At 42.2% G+C, this 22,170-nt stretch overlaps 2 protein-coding genes across 3 annotated transcripts in view; one reads left to right on the plus strand and one right to left on the minus strand.

The window, feature by feature from the left end:
- POLG (DNA polymerase gamma, catalytic subunit) overlaps positions 1–6,316 on the plus strand; it is a 135,649-nt gene extending 129,333 nt beyond the window's left edge. For both annotated transcript variants that reach the window (XM_053717669.1, XM_053717670.1), the window contains exon 23: positions 6,016–6,316. In XM_053717669.1, the coding sequence (XP_053573644.1) occupies positions 6,016–6,080 (65 nt within the window). In that variant the 3' untranslated portion in view covers positions 6,081–6,316. The remainder of the gene's footprint in view (positions 1–6,015) is intronic.
- FANCI (FA complementation group I) overlaps positions 5,394–22,170 on the minus strand; it is a 763,169-nt gene continuing 746,392 nt past the window's right edge. The window contains exon 33 of the mRNA XM_053719357.1: positions 5,394–6,443. Coding sequence (XP_053575332.1) covers positions 6,390–6,443 — 54 coding nt within the window. The 3' untranslated portion in view covers positions 5,394–6,389. The remainder of the gene's footprint in view (positions 6,444–22,170) is intronic.

The following is a 22,170-nucleotide window of genomic DNA, read 5'->3' on the forward strand; positions in this document are numbered from 1 at the left end:
GGAATGGAATGAAGGACACGGCAAGCATTTAGAAGTTTTGATAACCTGGCCTCCGTCAGGTAAATTTTCATCTCTACAGAATCTATAAGAGTCCCTAGAAAGGGAACCCTTGTGAGTGGTAATAGAGAACTCTTTTCCACGTTCACCTTCCACCCATGCGACCTCAGAAATGCCAGAACTATCTCTGTATGAGACTTGGCAGTTTGAAAACTTGACGCTTGTATCAGAATGTCGTCTAGGTACGGAGTCACCGCTATGCCTCGCGGTCTTAGTACCGCCAGAAGTGAGCCCAGAACTTTTGTAAAGATTCTTGGAGCCGTAGCTAATCCGAAGGGAAGAGCTACAAACTGGTAATGCCTGTCTAGGAAAGCAAATCTTAGGTACCGATAATGATCCTTGTGAATCGGTATGTGAAGGTAGGCATCCTTTAAGTGCACTGTGGTCATGTACTGACCCTCTTGGATCATGGGAAGGATGGTTCGAATAGTTTCCATTTTGAATGATGGAATTCTTAGGAATTTGTTTAGGATCTTTAAGTCCAAGATTGGTCTGAAGGTTCCCTCTTTCTTGGGAACCACAAATAGATTTGAATAGAATCCTTGCCCGTGTTCCGTCCGCGGAACTGGGTGGATCACCCCCATTAGTAAGAGGTCTTGTACACAGCGTAGAAACGCCTCTTTCTTTATTTGGTTTGCTGATAACCTTGAAAGATGAAATCTCCCTCGTGGAGGAGAAGTTTTGAAGTCCAGGAGATATCCCTGAGATATGATCTCCAACGCCCAGGGATCCTGGACATCTCTTGCCCAAGCCTGGGCGAAGAGAGAAAGTCTGCCCCCCACTAGATCCGTTTCCGGATAGGGGGCCCTCTCTTCATGCTGTCTTAGGGGCAGCAGCAGGTTTCTTGGCCTGCTTGCCCTTGTTCCAGGACTGGTTAACTTTTCAGCCCTGTCTGTAACGAGCAACAGCTCCTTCCTGTTTTGGAGCAGAGGAAGTTGATGCTGCTCCTGCCTTGAAGTTGAGAAAGGCACGAAAATTAGACTGTTTGGCCTTTGATTTGGCCCTGTCCTGAGGTAGAGCATGGCCCTTACCTCCCGTAATGTCAGCTATAATTTCTTTCAAGCCGGGCCCGAATAAGGTCTGCCCTTTGAAAGGAATATTAAGCAATTTAGATTTAGAAGTCACGTCAGCTGACCAGGATGTAAGCCATAGCACTCTGCGCGCTTGGATGGCGAATCCGGAGTTCTTAGCCGTAAGTTTGGTTAAATGTACAACGGCATCAGAAACAAATGCGTTAGCTAGCTTAAGTGCTTTAATTTGTTCATAATTTCATCCAATGGAGCTGTGCGAATGGCCTCTTCCAGAGACTCAAACCAGAATGCCGCCGCAGCAGTGACAGGCGCAATGCATGCAAGGGGCTGTAAGATAAAACCTTGTTGAACAAACATTTTCTTAAGGTAACCCTCTAATTTCTTATCCATTGGATCTGAAAAGGCACAACTATCCTCCACCGGGATAGTGGTACGCTTAGCTAAAGTAGAAACTGCTCCCTCCACCTTAGGGACCGTCTGCCATAAGTCTCGTGTGGTGGCGTCTATAGGAAACATTTTCCTAAATATGGGAGGAGGGGAAAAAGGCACACCAGGTCTATCCCACTCCTTGCTAATAATCTCTGTAAGCCTTTTAGGTATAGGAAACACGTCAGTACACACCAGTACCGCATAGTATCTATCCAACCTACATAATTTTTCTGGAATTGCAACCGTGTTACAATCATTCAGAGCCGCTAATACCTCCCCTAGCAATATGTGGAGGTTCTCAAGCTTAAATTTAAAATTAGAAATCTCTGAATCCAGTCTCCCTGGATCAGATCCGTCACCCACAGAATGAAGCTCTCCGTCTTCATGTTCTGCAAACTGTGACGCAGTATCTGACATGGCTCTCACCTCATCCACGCGCTCTGTCCTTAACCCAGAGCTATCGCGCTTGCCTCTTAATTCTGGCAATTTAGATAATACTTCTGTCATAACAGTAGCCATGTCTTGCAAAGTGATTTGTAAGGGCCTCCCTGATGTACTTGGCGCCACAAAATCACGCATCTCCTGAGCGGGAGGCGAAGGTACTGACACGTGAGGAGAGTTAGTCGGCATAACTTCCCCCTCGTTGTCTGGTGATAATTTCTTTACATGTAAAGATTGACTTTTATTTAAAGTAACATCAATGCAATTAGTACACAAATTTCTATTGGGCTCCACATTGGCCTTTAAACATAGTGAACAAAGAGATTCATCTGAGTCAGACATGTTTAAACAGACTAGCAATGAGACTAGCAAGCTTGGAAATACTTTTCTAAATAAATTTACAAGCAATATAAAAAATGCTACTGTGCCTTTAAGAAGCACAAAAAACTGTCACAGTTGAAATAACAATGAACCAAAAAAGTTATAGCAACCAATTTTTCACAGTAAATGTATTAAGTTAGCAAAGGATTGCACCCACCAGAAAACGGATAACAATTTAATAATTAACGTTTTTAACACAGTCAAAACACACTGTCACAGGTCTGCTGTGACTGATTACCTCCCTCAAAATGAATTTTGAAGACCCCTGAGCTCTCTAGAGACGATCTGGATCATGGAGGATGAAGTAGATAGATTGTGACTGAATTTTTACTGCGCAAAAAAGCGCTAAAATAGGCCCCTCCCACTCATATTACAACAGTGGGGAAGCTCAGATAACTGTTTCTATGCAGAAAACAAAGATGGCCATGTGGTAAAAATCATGCCCCAATAAGTTTTATCACCAAGTACCTCACAAAAAACGATTAACATGCCATTAAACGTTTTGAACATACATTTTAAAAGTTATGAAGTGTTATTAATAAGCCTGTTACCAGTCGCTTTTACTGCAGTTAAGGCTCATACATTATTTCAGTATTAACAGTATTTTCAGAGTCAATTCCATTCCTTAGAAAAATACATTCATCAGCCTAATACCAGTCGCTATCACTGCATTTAAGGCTGAACTTACGTTACATTGGTATCAGCAGTATTTTCTCAGTCAATTCCATTCCTCAGAAAAATAATTTACTGCACATACCTCGTTTGCAGGGGGGCCCTGCATGCTATTCCCCTTTTTCTGAAGTTACCTCACTCCTCAGATGAGAACAGCCAGTGGATCTTAGTTACGTCTGCTAAGATCATAGAAAACGCAGGCAGATTCTTCTTCTAATGCTGCCTGAGAATAAACAGCACACTCCGGTGCCATTTAAAATAAACTTTTGATTGAAGAAATAAACTAAGTTAAAAAACACCACAGACCTCTCACAGCGACCTATCTTTAGTTAGGCTGCAAGAGAATGACTGAATATGACATGTGAGGGGAGGAGCTATATAGCAGCTCTGCTGGGTGATCCTCTTGCAGCTTCCTGTTAGGAAGAGATATATTCCATAAGTAATGGATGACCCGTGGACTGACTACACTTAACAAGAGAAAAGGATTCCACAATGCTTGCACACAGGCATACTATTTACATTAAAATATATATATCTGCAAAGTGGTTTTGTATGTATAGATGTGACAGAAAGTATTGGTACCCTAAGAGAATTTCCTTTGGACAGACAAAACAAAAGTAGAGATTTTTGGCAAATCACAACTCCTCCATGTTTTCAGAAGGAAAAAAGCTTTCAAAGAAAAGAGCACCATCCCTACCGTGATACATGGAGGTGGCTCAGTGATGTTTTGGGGTTGCTTTGCTGCCTCTGGCACTGGGTGTCTAGAATCTGTGCAGGGCACAATGAAATCAGACTATCAAGGCATTCTGCAGTGAAACGTACCACCCAGTGTTAGAAAGCTGTGACTTAGTCGCAGGTCATGGGTCCTCCTTCAGGATAATGACCCGAAATATATCTCAAAAAGCACCCAAGAATGGAAAACATTGGACCATTTCGAATTTGCCTTCCATGAGTCTAGATCTGAATCCCATTGATTATCCAAGGAAAGAGCTGAAACTTGCAGTTGAGAAAAGGCACCCATCAAACCTGAGAGAACTGGAGCAGTTTGTTCAAGAAGAGTGGGACAAAATCACAGTTTAAAAGTATTGAAATCTTATTCCGAGCTACAGAAAGTGCTTAATTGCAGTTGTCTCCAAAGTCTGATACAAAACATTAGGTAAGAAGTACCAATCGTTTTTGTCTGTGCCATTTTCATTTGATTTACTGTTTAAAGTAATATGTGAAATCATAAATCAAAGTAAAGTTTCTGTTCTATTTCATTTAATATAAAGAATGGCGAATACCCCATACTTCTATCAATTTTTACTTCTTTAAGAGAAAATTTGGTTTCTTCCTAAAAATAAAAAAAATTGAAAGGGTACCAATACTTTTGTCCACATCTGTATATACATATGGGTTGTACATTTTCTTGGTCAAAATGTGAAATCTTAAAGGGACACTGAACCCAAATTTTTTTCTTTCGTGATTCAGATAGAGCATGCAATTTTAAGCAACATTCTAATTTACTCCTATTATCAAATTTTCTTCATTCTCTTGGTATCTTTATTTGAAATGCAACAATGTAAGTTTAGATGCCGGCCCATTTTTTTTTATGAACACACTGTGTTGTTCTTGCTGATCGGTGGATAAATTCACCCACCAATAAACAAATGCTTTCCATGGTCCTGAACCAAAAAACAGCTTAGATGCCTTCTTTTTCAAATAAAGAAAGCAAGAGAATGGAGAACATTGATAATATGAGTTGCTTAAATGTGCATGCTCTATCAGAATCATGAAAGAAAACATTTGGGTTCAGTGTCCCTTTAAACATTATTTGTGCCTCTTGAATCAGTTTGTGTCCATTTAGCATCAGTTGCCTTAAAGGGACAGTCAACACCAGAATTTTTGTTGTTTTAAAAGATATATAATCCCTTAATTACTAATTCCCAGTTTTGCATAACCAACACAGTTATAATTATACATGTTTTGCCTCTGTAATTACCTTGTATCTAAGCCTCAGCAAACTGCCCCCTTATTTTAGTTCTTTTGACAGACTTGCATTTTAGCCAATCAGAGCTGTCTCCATGGTAAATTCACGTGCATGAGCTCAATGTTATCTATATGAAATACGGGAACTAATGCCCTTTAGTGATGAAAAACTATCAAAATGCATTTAGATTAGAGGCTGCCTTCAAGGTCTAAGAAATTAGCATATGGACCTCCTAGGTTTAGCTTTCAACTAAGAATATCAAGAGAACAAAGCAAAATTGTTGATAAATGTAAATTGGAAAGTTTTTTTAAAATTGCATGCCCTATTTGAAACATTAAAGTTTTTTTTGGACTTGACTGGCCCTTTAACTTCCAAAGGACTTCATTGACAATTGGGTGGGAATAAAAAAAATATTTATATATTGATAGAACCATTATCAGTTTTATTCTTTAGAACTACACTTGCAAAAATTCTCTTTAACCATTAGTACAGGTAAACAAGTATTTGAGCATTTAAATATATCAATGATAAAGATATAGGAAATTGAGCAAATGTTGATAGAATATGATCTAACACATTAACCATATATTTATTGTGCAAATGTACAGATAAGTATTTCCACTTTAACACAAAAAAAATACTTAAGTTTATCTATACACATGTTTAAAAAAAAAAAAAAAAAAGATTTCATGTAAAGTATTAAACACATCCAAACTTAACTGTTCAAAAAATGTAAAAACTGAAATTTGTTAAGATTGGAAAGTATCACTTTGGTAACATATTCCTCAGTACAGACAACTGATTTTAACAGTTTTAGTTTTTACTGTAACACATATGCATTACTGATTTCTAAAGTTCAGACAATTTAACATTAGCAACTGCATTGTTGTAAGACAAATATACTTCTGTATTTTAACCTGCTGACTAGAGATGTGGCCTATAATAATGCTTAAAACTGAAGTGATTGATACTAAAATTATTAATTATTAAGATCTCTCCTTAGAAAATGATGTACTTTTTGTTTTATCTTACTAGGTGAAGCATTGGATATCTATCAATTAATTAAAAAAACAAAAGGCATATTATTAAAAGTGAGATAAAACTATTCCTTCATGGCTGCTGATGCTGTCGCTGTCTGACTCCTGTGGAGCTCAATTGTAATTATTTAATTTTTATTTTATTTTCTTAATGGAATTTGTTGTTTTTATCAATGTTTTTCAATCTTATTTGATTTAGTACTTCATAAGAAAAGTTATGGTCAAAATATCTGCTAAGAGATTGTCAGAAACACAAAAATGTATCAATAAAGATTAAAAGATGAAATTGCTGAAAATAATTGATTTGCTTTCTGTGTTTTGTATTCAGGTACATTTTCTTTGGTCTTTGCAATGAACTGGAATATGTAAAAATTACTTTCTTCTTTTCTTCTTTTTTGGTTCCTGGCTTTCATGGTCTGCAGTAGACTAAAAAAAGAAAAATAATAACATTTTAAAAATTATAATGCATTCAAGAAAAAAAAAATTAATAGATTTGTTTTTAGCAATACCTTGTCAATTTTTACTATCAAAGTCCTACTCTAAGGTTATTAAGTGGCTGCAATAATAAGATTTATTTATGTGCTTACCATTAAATCATTACAATTCACATAATATACATTATCAAATATATTTATATATAAATATATATGGATATATGTATATACATACTCCTGGGAATTCCACTCCTGACCACTAGGAGGCAGCAAGTTTCATAAAACTACAAGAGCCCTTAACCCAACCCCCCCCCCCCTCCCGCCCAACTCACTGGTAAACCAGCCCAATGTTTAGCCAAGCAAGGAGAAGAAAGGGTAGAAAGAAAGAAAAAAAAAAAGCTGCTAGGAATATTTTTTTTTGTTTAAATCTAGCAAAAAAAAGTGACAGCTCTCTTGGACCCTTAACACCATGAAATAAATTAATTTATCAGGTAATCATAACTTATATTTAATTTCATAAAGGCCCAAACAAAATATTCCCTTAAAGTAGGGACAAAAATGTAGACTTCTAAAACATGTCTTATTAGAAATTAGTAACCTTAGCTAAATGTAGCCACCAATCAGCAAGCGCTACCCAGGGTGCTGAATTTAAAAGGGGCCGGCTTCTAAGCTTAGATTCCTGCTTTTTGAAATAAAGATAGCAAGATAAGGAAGAAAAATTGACAATTGGAGTAAATTAGAAAGTTGCTTAAAATTGCAAGCTCTATCTGAATAATGAAAGAAAAAAATTGGGTTTTCGTATCCCTTTAAAGGGACAGTCTTCAATAGAATTTTTTTTGTTTTAAAAGATAATCCCTTATCTACCCATTTCCCAGTTTTGAACAACTAACACAGATTTATTAATATACTTTTTACCTCTGTGATTACCTTGTATCTAAGCATCTTCTGACAGCCCCCTGATCACATGACTATTTAAAATCTATTGAGTTGCTTTTAGTACTGTGTTGTGCTAACTCTTAAATAACGTCCCGGGCGTGAACACAATGTTATCTATATGGACCACATGAACTATCAGTCTCCTGTTGTGAAAAGCAAATACAAAAGCATGTGATTAAGAGGCCGTCAATAGAGCCTTTGAAACAGGCATTAATTTAGAGGTTTAAATGTTATGAAGTATATTAATTTAACAATGTTGGTTGTGCAAAGCTGGGGAATGGGTAGTAAAGGCTTTATCTTTTTAAACCATGACAATTTTTCTGTAGACTGTCCCTTTAACTCTCAACCCTATGGTCGCTAGGTGGCTGTGCTAACCACTGGACCACAATGGACTAACGCTCCCTCCTGGACAGGACTGCTAATGTCATAATTTTGCATATAGCAAAATCCAGGTTGGGTCCTATGGATTCTCATCAACCAGAAAGAAATCAATTTATCAGTAAGTATAAATTATGTTTTCTTTCATAAAATGTTGAGAGTCCATAGCAGTTAATAACATGTGGGATACAATACCCAAGGTGAGAGTCCATGTTAAGGTCGGGTGGGACAAATTGATGGCAGTTCCTAAACGCTGAACACTATCCTGCCAGCTTCGGAAGAAGCATAAATAGCAAAATGATAACATTTAGAAAATGTATGGAGAGAAGACCAAGTTGCCGCCTTGCAAATCTGTTCCAAGGAGGTGTCATTTTTGAAGGTCCAAGAAGTACATACAGACCTAGTAGAAATAGCAGTTACTTTTTTTGGAGATAGTTTTCCCACAACCAAGTAAGCCTTATGAATAGTCTGCTTCAGCCATGATGCCAAAGCCACTGCTGTAGCCTTTTAACCCTTTCTGAGACCTGAAAAGTGGACAAATAAGCAAGAAAACATAATTCCATCTTAGTATGAGGAGAGTCCACGGCTTCATTCCTTACTTGTGGTAATACAGAACCTGGCCACCAGGAGGAGGCAAAGACACCCCAGCCAAAGGCTTAAAAACCTCCCCCACTCCCCCAGTCATTCTTTGCCTTTCGTCACAGGAGGATGGCAGAGAAGTGTCAGAAAATTTGGAGTAGTCTCTTATGGAGGGTAGTACTCTTCTCTATGGAACTGGGGTTTTAAGTAGTCTTGTCACCCTCTCAGTGAGAGCATTGCCAAATGTTAGGGTCTGGAGATGCAGGGAGAGTCTTTCTGCGAAACCATCCAGACTCGTATTAACAACACCTAAGCAATCAGTGTTGATGAATTTCACTGCCTGCTTCTATCACTCAAGTCCATGTCAGGTGCGATGCTACAAGACTGTCAAACTTGAGAGGCTGTGTGTCGGTTCCATGGCGATGATTCAGGTAAGATAGTTTTATTTTATCTCATTTGATAACGTAAGAAGACAGGGTCACAGTGTGACTCCTTTATCTGTATGAAATCAAGGGTTAATATCTTTGGAAGGGGATTATTGTACAGGGGGGGGATTTATACATGATTTGCTTAATTGAGTTTTATGCTGCGACATGTGTGAGATGAGGCTCTGGCATGTGTGTGAACATTCAGGTTTTACTTTTGTTTTGGATAACTGCGCAGCCTGTCAGTTTGGCACGCTTTCTTCCTGCGGCAGGGGCGGTTCTGCATGGCACTCCATGTGACCGGGTGTGGCCTCATTAACTTCCTCTTTCCTTACTGTGCGGTTCACAGGAGACAAAGCGTTTTTTCTGTGGGGCCTGGGTCATAGGAGGTGGTGAGTGCCCCGGCCATTGGGAGTATAAAGGTGACATTTATTTTTTCTATAGTCCATCGTACAAGCGCAAGCTATGGAGGACTCTGATGCGTTAGAGGGTACTCCCTCTTTAACCCCTTAATGACCACAATATACCCTGTATGTCACGGGTCGTTAAGGGTTTTTTCCGGACATAATAGCATCTAGCAAGAACACGCTATTAATGCCCTCCCTCCAGAAGGCTTTGTGGAATAGAGCAGTTTCAACACTGGTGGCAAGACCACGGTATAAAACAATCAAGTCCCAAAAAAAGGCCAGCGACATACAGGGTACGTCGCTGGTCCTTAAGGGGTTAACTAAATCTAATACCTGTTTTTATTGTGAGGAGGCTACGGTATACCTGCCTGCTCTATTATGTTCCACATGCCTTGATAGAATAGTGATATCTAAAAACAACAAGATGTTTAGTACCACTGAGCCGTCCACCTCTGAGGTGTCTCCATCCCACGAGGTGCGTTCCCTGCAATCATCTCCTATTACACATGAAGTTCCCCATTGCACTACTAATCCTCCTTCGGGAGGGGCCCTTTTACCGCCAGACTTTCTGAACAGTTGCAAACGGCAGTGCCTGCGGCCTTTATCCTTTCGCTTGCGCTTAGCAGGGCAAGGTAACGCACTAAATACTACTGCTATCCTTCCCAGGAGTCATCTACCAACTTGTTGGATTTATCTGATACTAGATTATCCGCTGTTGAAGACGCCTCTGATACTTCAGAGAATGCTCTTTCTGGGTCGGAATCGGCTGCCTCTAGGCCTCCAGCTGCGGAGGAACCAGACTTTAGATTTAGGATAGAACACTTACGCTTTCTGTTAAAGGAAGTGTTGGCTACGTTAGAGGTTCCGGAACCCAAGTTACCCAAGGAACCTTCTATTCCTAAGCTGGATAAGGTTTATGAGGACAGGGTGGTGCCACAAACTTTCCTGGTTTCCATAAAGATGGAAAATATTATTAAGAATGAATGGGAAAGGCTTGGATCCTCTTTCCCCTTCTTCCTTTAAGAAATTGTTCCCGGTTCCTGACTCCAAATTAGAGTTGTGGGGGTCTGTCCCTAAAGTGTATCTCCACGCTTGCTAAGCGCACCACTATCCCGCACGAGGATAGTTCATCGTTTAAGGAGCCCATGGATACAGAAGCTGTAAACTCTGTTAAGAAAAATGTTTCAGCACACTGGATTGTTGTTTCAGCCGGCAGCGGCAGTTGCTGGACCCTCTACCTATTGGTGTGACTTCCTGTCGGAGATGATTGAGGTGGAAACTCCCCTTGATGAGATACAGGAAAGAATTAAGGCCTTCAGGGTTGCTAATACATTTGTTTGTGATGCAAATATGCAGATTATCCTCTTGAATGCTAAGACATCAGGCTTTTCTGTTCTAGCCCGTAGGGCTCTATGGTTGAAGTCTTGGTCGGCTGACATGACTTCCAAATCTACATGACTTAGAAAAATAAAGTACAAGGTCCTAATTTTCGTCCCTTTCGTTTGGATAAGTCCCAAAGTTAGCAGCCCTCCGCAAAGTCTGATCAGTCCAAGGGAATTTGGAAACCAGCTCAATCTTGGAACAAATCCAAGCAGAACAAGAAGCCCGCCGAGACAAACGCGGCATGAAGGGGCGGCCCCCGATCCGTCACTGGATCCTGTGGGGGGCAGACTATCTCTCTTTGTGGAGGCTTGGCTGGGAGACGTGCAAGACCCTTGGGTTCTGGAGGTCATTGCCCAGGGTTACAGGATAGGTTTCAAGTCTCATCCACCCAGGGGAAGATTCCTCTTATCAAACCTGTCTTCAAGACCAGAAAAACGAGACCCCTTTCTAGGGTGTGCAAGGGATCTCTCCTCCCTAGCAGTCATTGTGCCAGTACCTCTAGCAGAAAGAGGTCTGGGATACTACTCAAACCTTTTTGTGGTCCCAAAGAAGGAGGGTACGTTTCGCCCGATTCTGGACCTAAAGTGTTTAAACCAGTTTCTGTCGGTACCATCGTTCAAGGTGGAAATGATAATAAGGTCTATTCTGCCCTTAGTTCATGACCACGATAGACTTGAAGGATGCTTACCTTCATGTTCCAATACACAAGGATCACTTCAAGTTCTTAAGATTCGCTTTTCTGGATCAGCACTTCCAGTTTGTAGCTCTTCCCTTCGGTCTGGCTACTGCTCCAAGATTCTTTACGAAGGTTCTGGGGGCTTTGCTCGTGGTGGCGCCTTATTTGGATGACATTCTGGTCCAAACTCCATCCTGCCGGCTGGCAGAAGACCATTCGAGAGCTCCTCCTCTTCTTCGAAAGATAGGAAGATAAACTTAGGAAAGAGTTATCTGGTTCCCAGTACCAGAGTGGAGTTCCTGGGCACGATAATAGATTCTATATTCATGAAGATATTTCTTACAGACCAGAGACGTTCCAAAATTACTTCCAGTTGTCTTGTCCTCCAGACCTTCTCAAGGCCATCTGTGGCTCAGTGTATGGAGGTGATTGCACACATGGTGTCAGGCATAGATATCATCCCATTTGCCAGGTTCCATGTCAGACCTCTACAGCTTTGCATGCTGAGGCAATGGAACGGCGATCACTCAGATCTATCCCAACAGATTTCTCTGGACAGACGATCGATAGAATCGCTCTCTTGGTGGCTCGGTCCAGATCACCTGTCCCAGGGAACATCCTTCTTGAGACTATCCTGGGAGATTGTGACTACAGATGTAAGTCTATCAGGATGGGGAGCCGTTTGGGGTGCCAGAAAGGCACAGGGCTGATGGACTCAGGAGGAATCTCTTCTCCCGATCAACATTCTGGAATTTCCAGCGGTCTTCAACGCTCTAAGGGCTTGGCCTCTTCTGGGTTCGTCCCAGTTTATCCAATTGGACAACATTACCTGGGTGGCTTGCATCAACCATCAGGGGGGAACTAGCAGAGCTAACTGCCTAACTGAGCAGACGTGCTTTGGCTGAGCTCTCTGGCACCATGCACAAAAAAAACGTTTATTTCACCTGAAAGTGACCATATATCACGGCCAATTACACCTGAGAACTGGGACACTAACCCATTTATGGGGTTGTTGATCTTTTCTTTTTCATGTTTTCTAGAACCCTCAGAGGAAAGTTACAGCTGACCGGATTGCGGCCTACAGCTCACACATTTACGGTCGTTAACCTACAGAACCCCCATTGTATTCTGGTGACAGGGACCCTTCCTGGGCTCCAGAGGGTCTGGGCTCCAGACACCTGTACACCAACTGGGCTGCCGCTCACCGCTTGTAACCTGCCCTCTCACAGCACTGCCGAGAACACGCAGCAAAGAGGACTTCGACTGCCTCCGGTCTCTCATCTGGGCCTACCTGCCGGAGATCGCCGGAAACGGCGACAGAAGGAACTCACGCACCAGTACTAGTCCTGGAGGCAACACCGGTGGTGGGCCCGACCTGTGCAAAATGGAGCGAACAACCGCCATCTTCCTCTCGCCGCCACCCAGAGACCCCTAGAGCTGCCTCCAACACCAATTGGACCTCAGGGAAGCCGGGAAGCCTACCCCACCCTGCAGTGCTCTCAGCCCAAATACAGAAGGGCAGTGAGTAGGCCACAACCCAGCCTAAATACTCTGCACAGAACAGCGCAGCTTTACAGGGCGGCCCTCACAATTTAGAAATCTCCCCTATGTCCCACACACACTTTTCTGCACTGCTGGGGCGGCCCCTTCAGTACCCTAAAAACACTGGATTCCGATCTGGACACTAAAGTAACCCCATCCAGTTAAGGGGGCCAGGGAACAACTAGGTGACACAGGGATAACAAAGTGGAATAGGGAGGAGATAGGTTACATCGGGCCAAATACAGGAGTCTCTCCCTTCTACCCCTTAGGTCACAGTGGGGTCTACAAGGTCATTAACAAAAACATAATTTATGCTTACCTGATAAATTTATTTCTCTTGTAGTGTATCCAGTCCACGGATCATCCATTACTTGTGGGATATTCTCCTTCCCAACAGGAAGTTGCAAGAGGATCACCCACAGCAGAGCTGCTATATAGCTCCTCCCCTCACTGCCATATCCAGTCATTCGACCGAAACAAGACGAGAAAGGAGAAACCATAGGGTGCAGTGGTGACTGTAGTTTAATTAAAATTTAGACCTGCCTTAAAAGGACAGGGCGGGCCGTGGACTGGATACACTACAAGAGAAATAAATTTATCAGGTAAGCATAAATTATGTTTTCTCTTGTTAAGTGTATCCAGTCCACGGATCATCCATTACTTGTGGGATACCAATACCAAAGCTAAAGTACACGGATGATGGGAGGGACAAGGCAGGAACTTAAACGGAAGGAACCACTGCCTGTAGAACCTTTCTCCCAAAAACAGCCTCCGAAGAAGCAAAAGTGTCAAATTTGTAAAATTTTGAAAAGGTGTGAAGCGAAGACCAAGTCGCAGCCTTGCAAATCTGTTCAACAGAGGCCTCATTTTTAAAGGCCCAGGTGGAAGCCACAGCTCTAGTAGAATGAGCTGTAATCCTTTCAGGGGGCTGCTGTCCAGCAGTCTCATAGGCTAAGCGTATTATGCTCCGAAGCCAAAAGGAGAGAGAGGTTGTCGAAGCTTTTTGACCTCTCCTCTGTCCAGAGTAAACGACAAACAGGGCAGATGTTTGATGAAAATCTTTAGTAGCCTGTAAGTAAAACTTCAAGGCACGGACTACGTCCAGATTATGCAAAAGACGTTCCTTCTTTGAAGAAGGATTAGGACACAATGATGGAACAACAATCTCTTGATTAATATTCCTGTTAGAAAACACCTTAGGTAAAAACCCAGGTTTGGTATGCAGAACTACCTTGTCTCAATGAAAAATCAGATAAGGAGAATCACAATGTAAGGCAGATAACTCAGAGACTCTTCGAGCCGAGGAAATAGCCATCAAAAACAGAACTTTCCAAGATAAAAGTTTAATATCAATGGAATGAAGGGGTTCAAACGGAACTCCCTGAAGAACTTTAAGAACCAAGTTTAAGCTCCACGGGGGAGCAACAGTTTTAAACACAGGCTTAATCCTAACCAAAGCCTGACAAAATGCCTGGACGTCTGGAACTTCTGCCAGACGCTTGTGCAAAAGAATAGACAGAGCAGAGATCTGTCCTTTTAAAGAACTAGCTGATAAGCCTTTGTCCAAACCTCTTGGAGAAAGGACAATATCCTAGGAATCCTAACCTTACTCCATGAGTAACTCTTGGATTCACACCAATAAAGATATTTACGCCATATCTTATGGTAGATTTTCCTGGTTACAGGCTTCCGAGCCTGTATTAAGGTATCAATGACTGACTCGGAGAAGCCACGCCTTGATAGAATCAAGCGTTCAATCTCCATGCAGTCAGTCTCAGAGAAATTAGATTTGGATGATTGAAAGGACCTTGTATTAGAAGGTCCTGCCTCAGAGGCAGAGTCCATGGTGGAAGAGATGACATGTCCACTAGGTCTGCATACCAGGTCCTGCGTGGCCACACAGGCGCTATCAGAATCACCGATGCTCTCTCCTGTTTGATTTTGGCAATCAGTCGAGGGAGCAGAGGAAACGGTGGAAACACATAGGCCAAGTTGAAGAACCAAGGAGCTGCTAGAGCATCTATCAGCGTTGCTCCCGGGTCCCTGGACCTGGATCCGTAACAAAGAAGCTTGGCGTTCTGGCGAGATGCCATGAGATCCAGTTCTGGTTTGCCCCAACGATGGACCAGTTGAGCAAACACCTCCGGATGGAGTTCCCACTCCCCCGGATGAAAAGTCTGACGACTTAGAAAATCCGCCTCCCAGTTCTCTACGCCTGGGATGTGGATTGCTGACAGGTGGCAAGAGTGAGACTCTGCCCAGCGAATTATCTTTGAGACTTCTAACATCGCTAGGGAACTCCTGGATCCCCCTTGATGGTTGATGTAAGCCACAGTCGTGATGTTGTCCGACTGAAATCTGATGAACCTCAGTGTTGCTAACTGAGGCCAAGCCAGAAGAGCCTTGTATATTGCTCTTAACTCCAGAATATTTATTGGGAGGAGTTTCTCCTCCTGAGTCCACGATCCCTGAGCCTTCAGGGAGTTCCAGACTGCGCCCCAACCTAGAAGGCTGGCATCTGTTGTTACAATCGTCCAATCTGGCCTGCAAAAGGTCATACCCTTGGACAGATGGACCCGAGAAAGCCACCAGAGAAGAGAATCTCTGGTCTCTTGATCCAGATTTAGTAGAGGAGACAAATCTGAGTAATCCCCATTCCACTGACTTAGCATGCATAATTGCAGCGGTCTGAGATGCAGGCGCGCAAATGGCACTATGTCTATTGCCGCTACCATTAAGCCGATTACTTCCATGCACTGAGCCACTGACGGGCGTGGAATGGAATGAAGGACACGGCAAGCATTTAGAAGTTTTGATAACCTGGACTCCGTCAGGTAAATTTTCATCTCTACAGAATCTATAAGAGTCCCTAGGAAGGAGACTCTTGTGAGTGGTGATAGAGAACTCTTTTCCACGTTCACTTTCCACCCATGCGACCTCAGAAATGCCAGAACTATCTCTGTATGAGACTTGGCAATTGAAAGCTTGACGCCTGTAGCCACCGCTATGCCTCGCGGTCTTAGAACCGCCAGAAGTGAGCCCAGAACCTTTGTAAAAATTCTCGGGGCAGTGGCCAACCCGAAGGGAAGAGCTACAAATTGGTAATGCCTGTCTAGAAAGGCAAACCTTAGGAACCGATGATGATCTTTGTGAATCGGTATGTGAAGGTAGGCATCCTTTAAGTCCACTGTAGTCATGTACTGACCCTCTTGGATCATGGGTAGGATGGTCCGAATAGTTTCCATTTTGAATGATGGAACTCTGAGGAATTTGTTTAAGATCTTTAGATCCAAGATTGGTCTGAAGGTTCCCTCTTTCTTGGGAACCACAAACAGATTTGAATAAATCCCTGTCCTTGTTCCGTCCGCGGAACTGGATGAATCACTCCCATTACTAGGAGGTCTTGCACACAGCTTAGGAATGCCTCTTTCTTTATCTGGTTTGCTGATAACCTTGAAAGATGAAATCTCCCTTGTGGAGGAGAAGCTTTGAAGTCCAGAAGATATCCCTGAAATATGATCTCCAACGCCCAGGGATCCTGAACATCTCTTGCCCACGCCTGGGCGAAGAGAGAAAGTCTGCCCCCCACTAGATCCGTTTCCGGATAGGGGGCCGTTCCTTCATGCTGTCTTGGGGGCAGCAGCAGGCTTTCTGGCCTCCTTGCCCTTGTTCCAGGACTGGTTAGGTTTCCAGGCCTGTCTGGAATGAGCAACAGTTCCCTCTTGTTTTGAAGCGGAGGAAGTTGATGCTGCTCCTGCCTTGAAATTTCGAAAGGCACGAAAATTAGACTGTTTGGCCTTTGATTTGGCCCTGTCCTGAGGAAGGGTATGACCCTTGCCTCCAGTAATGTCAGTAATAATTTCCTTCAAGCCAGGCCCGAATAAGGTCTGCCCCTTGAAAGGAATGTTGAGTAATTTAGCCGTTAGTTTAGTCAAATGAACAATGGCATCAGAAACAAATGAGTTAGCTAGCTTAAGTGTTCTAAGCTTGTCAATAATTTCATTCAATGGAGCTGTCTGGATGGCCTCTTCCAGGGCCTCAAACCAGAATGCCGCCGCAGCAGTGACAGGCGCAATGCATGCAAGGGGCTGTAAAATAAAACCTTGTTGAATAAACATTTTCTTAAGGTAACCCTCCAATTTTTTATCCATTGGATCTGAAAAAGCACAACTGTCCTCAACCGGGATAGTGGTACGCTTTGCTAAAGTAGAAACTGCTCCCTCCACCTTAGGGACCGTCTGCCATAAGTCCAGTGTAGTGGTGTCTATTGGAAACATTTTTCTAAATATAGGAGGTGGGGAAAAGGGCACACCGGGTCTATCCCACTCCTTGCTAATAATTTCTGTAAGCCTTTTAGGTATAGGAAAAACGTCAGTACACACCGGCACCGCATAGTATCTATCCAGCCTACACAATTTCTCTGGAATTGCAACTGTGTTACAGTCATTCAGAGCAGCTAATACCTCCCCAAGCAATACACGGAGGTTCTCAAGCTTAAATTTAAAATTAGAAATCTCTGAATCAGGTTTCCCCGAGTAAGAGATGTCACCCACAGACTGAAGCTCTCCGTCCTCATGTTCTGCATACTGTGACGCAGTATCAGACATGGCTCTAACAGCATTTGCACGCTCTGTATCTGTATCTCTCCTAACCCCAGAGCTATCGCGCTTGCCTCTTAATTCAGGCAATCTAGATAATACCTCTGACAGGGTATTATTCATGATTGCAGCCATGTCCTGCAAGGTAATCGCTATGGGCGTCCCTGATGTAATTGGCGCCATATTAGCGTGCGTCCCCTGAGCGGGAGGCGAAGGGTCTGACACGTGGGGAGAGTTAGTCGGCATAACTTCCCCCTCGACAGAACCCTCTGGTGATAATTATTTTATAGATAAAGACTGATCTTTACTGTTTAAGGTGAAATCAATACATTTAGTACACATTCTCCTATGGGGCTCCACCATGGCTTTCAAACATAATGAACAAGTAGGTTCCTCTGTGTCAGACATGTTTAAACAGACTAGCAATGAGACTAGCAAGCTTGGAAAACACTTTAAAACAAGTTTACAAGCAATATAAAAAACGTTACTGCGCCTTTAAGAAACACAAATTTTCCCAAATTTTGAAATAACAGTGAAAAAATGCAGTTACACTAACAAAATTTTTACAGTGTATATAATAAGTTAGCAGAGCATTGCACCCACTTGCAAATGGATGATTAACCCCTTAATAACAAAAACGTTTTTTAAACAGTCACAACAACTGCCACAGCTCTACTGTGGCTTTTTACCTCCCTCAATACGGCCTAGATTTGGAGTTCGGCGGTAGCCGTCAAAACCAGCGTTAGAGGCTCCTAACGCTGGTTTTGGCCGCCCGCTGGTATTTGGAGTCAGTGATTAAAGGGTCTAACGCTCACTTTTCAGCCGCGACTTTTCCATACCGCAGATCCCCTTACGTCAATTGCGTATCCTATCTTTTCAATGGGATCTTTCTAACGCCGGTATTTAGAGTCGTGGCTGAAGTGAGCGTTAGAGCTCTAACGACAAAACTCCAGCCGCCTGAAAATAGCAGGAGTTAAGAGCTTTCTGGCTAACGCTGGTTCATAAAGCTCTTAACTACTGTACCCTAAAGTACACTAACACCCATAAACTACCTATGTACCCCTAAACCGAGCTCCCCCCACATCGCCGCCACTCGATTAAAATTTTTAACCCCTAATCTGCCGACCGCCACCTACGTTATACTTATGTACCCCTAATCTGCTGCCCCTAACCCCGCCGACCCCTGTATTACATTTATTAACCCCTAACCTGCCCCCCACAACGTCGCCGCCCGCTACTTAAAATAATTAACCCCTAATCTTCCGACCGCAAAGCGCCGCCACCTACGTTATCCCTATGTACCCCTAATCTGCTACCCCTAACACCACCGACCCCTATATTATATTTATTAACCCCTAATCTGCCCCCCTCAACGTCGCTGACACCTGCCTACAATTATTAACCCCTAATCTGCCGAGCGGACCTGAGCGCTACTATAATAAAGTTATTAACCCCTAATCCGCCTCACTAACCCTATCATAAATAGTATTAACCCCTAATCTGCCCTCCCTAACATCGCCGACACCTACCTTCAATTATTAACCCCTAATCTGCAGAGCGGAGCTCACCGCTATTCTAATAAATGTATTAACCCCTAAAGCCAAGTCTAACCCTAACACTAACACCCCCCTAACTTAAATATAATTTACATCTAACGAAATAAATTAACTCTTATTAAATAAATGATTCCTATTTAAAGCTAAATACTTACCTGTAAAATAAATCCTAATATAGCTACAATATAAATTATAATTACATTGTAGCTATTTTAGGATTAATATTTATTTTACAGGCAACTTTGTAATTATTTTAACCAGGTACAATAGCTATTAAATAGTTAAGAACTATTTAATAGTTACCTAGTTAAAATAATAACAAATTTACCTGTAAAATAAATCCTAACCTAAGATATAATTAAACCTAACACTACCCTATCAATAAATTAATTAAATAAACTACCTACAATTACCTACAATTAACCTAACACTACACTATCAATAAATTAAACACAATTCCTACAAATAAATACAATTAAATAAACTAGCTAAAGTACAAAAAATAAAAAAGAACTAAGTTACAAAAAATAAAAAAATATTTACAAACATAAGAAAAATATTACAACAATTTTAAACTAATTACACCTACTCTAAGCCCCCTAATAAAATAACAAAGACCCCCAAAATAAAAAATTCCCTACCCTATTCTAAATTAAAAAAGTTACAAGCTCTTTTACCTTACCAGCCCTGAACAGGGCCCTTTGCGGGGCATGCCCCAAGAATTTCAGCTCTTTTGCCTGTAAAAGAATAAATACAATACCCCCCCCCAACATTACAACCCACCACCCACATACCCCTAATCTAACCCAAACCCCCCTTAAATAAACCTAACACTAAGCCCCTGAAGATCTTCCTACCTTGTCTTCACCATCCAGGTATCACCGATCCGTCCTGGCTCCAACATCTTCATCCAACCCAAGCGGGGGTTGGCGATCCATCATCCGGTGCTGAAGAGGTCCAGAAGAGGCTCCAAAGTCTTCCTCCTATCCGGCAAGAAGAGGACATCCGGACCGGCAAACATCTTCTCCAAGCGGCATCTTCGATCTTCTTCCATCCGGTGCGGAGCGGGTCCATCTTGAAGCAGGCGACGCGGATCCATCCTCTTCTTCAGTTGTCTCCCGACTAATGACGGTTCCTTTAAGGGATGTCATCCAAGATGGCGTCCCTCGAATTCCGATTGGCTGATAGGATTCTATCAGCCAATCGGAATTAAGGTAGGAATTTTCTGATTGGAACAGCCAATAGAATGCGAGCTCAATCTGATTGGCTGATTGGATCAGCCAATCGGATTGAACTTGATTCTGATTGGCTGATTCCATCAGCCAATCAGAAAATTCCTACCTTAATTCCGATTGGCTGATAGAATCCTATCAGCCAATCGGAATTCGAGGGACGCCATCTTGGATGACGTCCCTTAAAGGAACCGTCATTAGTCGGGAGACAACTGAAGAAGAGGATGGATCCGCGTCGCCTGCTTCAAGATGGACCCGCTCCGCACCGGATGGAAGAAGATCGAAGATGCCGCTTGGAGAAGATGTTTGCCGGTCCGGATGTCCTCTTCTTGCCGGATAGGAGGAAGACTTTGGAGCCTCTTCTGGACCTCTTCAGCACCGGATGATGGATCGCCAACCCCCGCTTGGGTTGGATGAAGATGTTGGAGCCAGGACGGATCGGTGATACCTGGATGGTGAAGACAAGGTAGGAAGATCTTCAGGGGCTTAGTGTTAGGTTTATTTAAGGGGGGTTTGGGTTAGATTAGGGGTATGTGGGTGGTGGGTTGTAATGTTGGGGGGGGGGGGGTATTGTATTTATTCTTTTACAGGCAAAAGAGCTGAAATTCTTGGGGCATGCCCCGCAAAGGGCCCTGTTCAGGGCTGGTAAGGTAAAAGAGCTTGTAACTTTTTTAATTTAGAATAGGGTAGGGAATTTTTTATTTTGGGGGTCTTTGTTATTTTATTAGGGGGCTTAGAGTAGGTGTAATTAGTTTAAAATTGTTGTAATATTTTTCTTATGTTTGTAAATATTTTTTTATTTTTTGTAACTTAGTTCTTTTTTATTTTTTGTACTTTAGCTAGTTTATTTAATTGTATTTATTTGTAGGAATTGTGTTTAATTAATTTATTGATAGTGTAGTGTTAGGTTAATTGTAGGTAATTGTAGGTAGTTTAATTAATTTATTGATAGGGTAGTGTTAGGTTTAATTATATCTTAGGTTAGGATTTATTTTACAGGTAAATTTGTTATTATTTTAACTAGGTAACTATTAAATAGTTCTTAACTATTTAATAGCTATTGTACCTGGTTAAAATAATTACAAAGTTGCCTGTAAAATAAATATTAATCCTAAAATAGCTACAATGTAATTATAATTTATATTGTAGCTATATTAGGGTTTATTTTACAGGTAAGTATTTAGCTTTAAATAGGAATCATTTATTTAATAAGAGTTAATTTATTTCGTTAGATGTAAATTATATTTAAGTTAGGGGGGTGTTAGTGTTAGACTTAGCTTTAGGGGTTAATACATTTATTAGAATAGCGGTGAGCTCCGCTCGGCAGATTAGGGGTTAATAATTGAAGGTAGGTGTCGGCGATGTTAGGGAGGGCAGATTAGGGGTTAATACTATTTATGATAGGGTTAGTGAGGCGGATTAGGGGTTAATAACTTTATTATAGTAGCGCTCAGGTCCGCTCGGCAGATTAGGGGTTAATAAGTGTAGGCAGGTGTCGGCGACGTTGAGGGGGGCAGATTAGGGGTTAATAAATATAATATAGGGGTCGGCGATGTTAGGGCAGCAGATTAGGGGTACATAGGGATAACGTAGGTTGCGGCGGTTTACGGAGCGGCAGATTAGGGGTTAAAAAAAATATGCAGGGGTCAGCGATAGCGGGGGCGGCAGATTAGGGGTTAATAAGTGTAAGGTTAGGGGTGTTTAGACTCGGGGTTCATGTTAGAGTGTTAGGTGCAGACGTAGGAAGTGTTTCCCCATAGGAAACAATGGGGCTGCGTAAGGAGCTGAACGCTGCTTTTTTGCAGGTGTTAGGTTTTTTTTCAGCTCAAACAGCCCCATTGTTTCCTATGGGGGAATCGTGCACGAGCAGGTTTTTGAGGCTGGCCGCGTCCGTAAGCAACTCTGGTATCGAGAGTTGCATTTGCGGTAAAAATGCTCTACGCTCCTTTTTTGGAGCCTAACGCAGCATTTGTTTGAACTCTCGATACCAGAGTTAAATTTATGGTG

The sequence above is a fragment of the Bombina bombina genome, chromosome 6, assembly GCF_027579735.1.
Source record: "Bombina bombina isolate aBomBom1 chromosome 6, aBomBom1.pri, whole genome shotgun sequence".
Classification (NCBI taxonomy): Eukaryota; Metazoa; Chordata; class Amphibia; order Anura; family Bombinatoridae; genus Bombina; species Bombina bombina.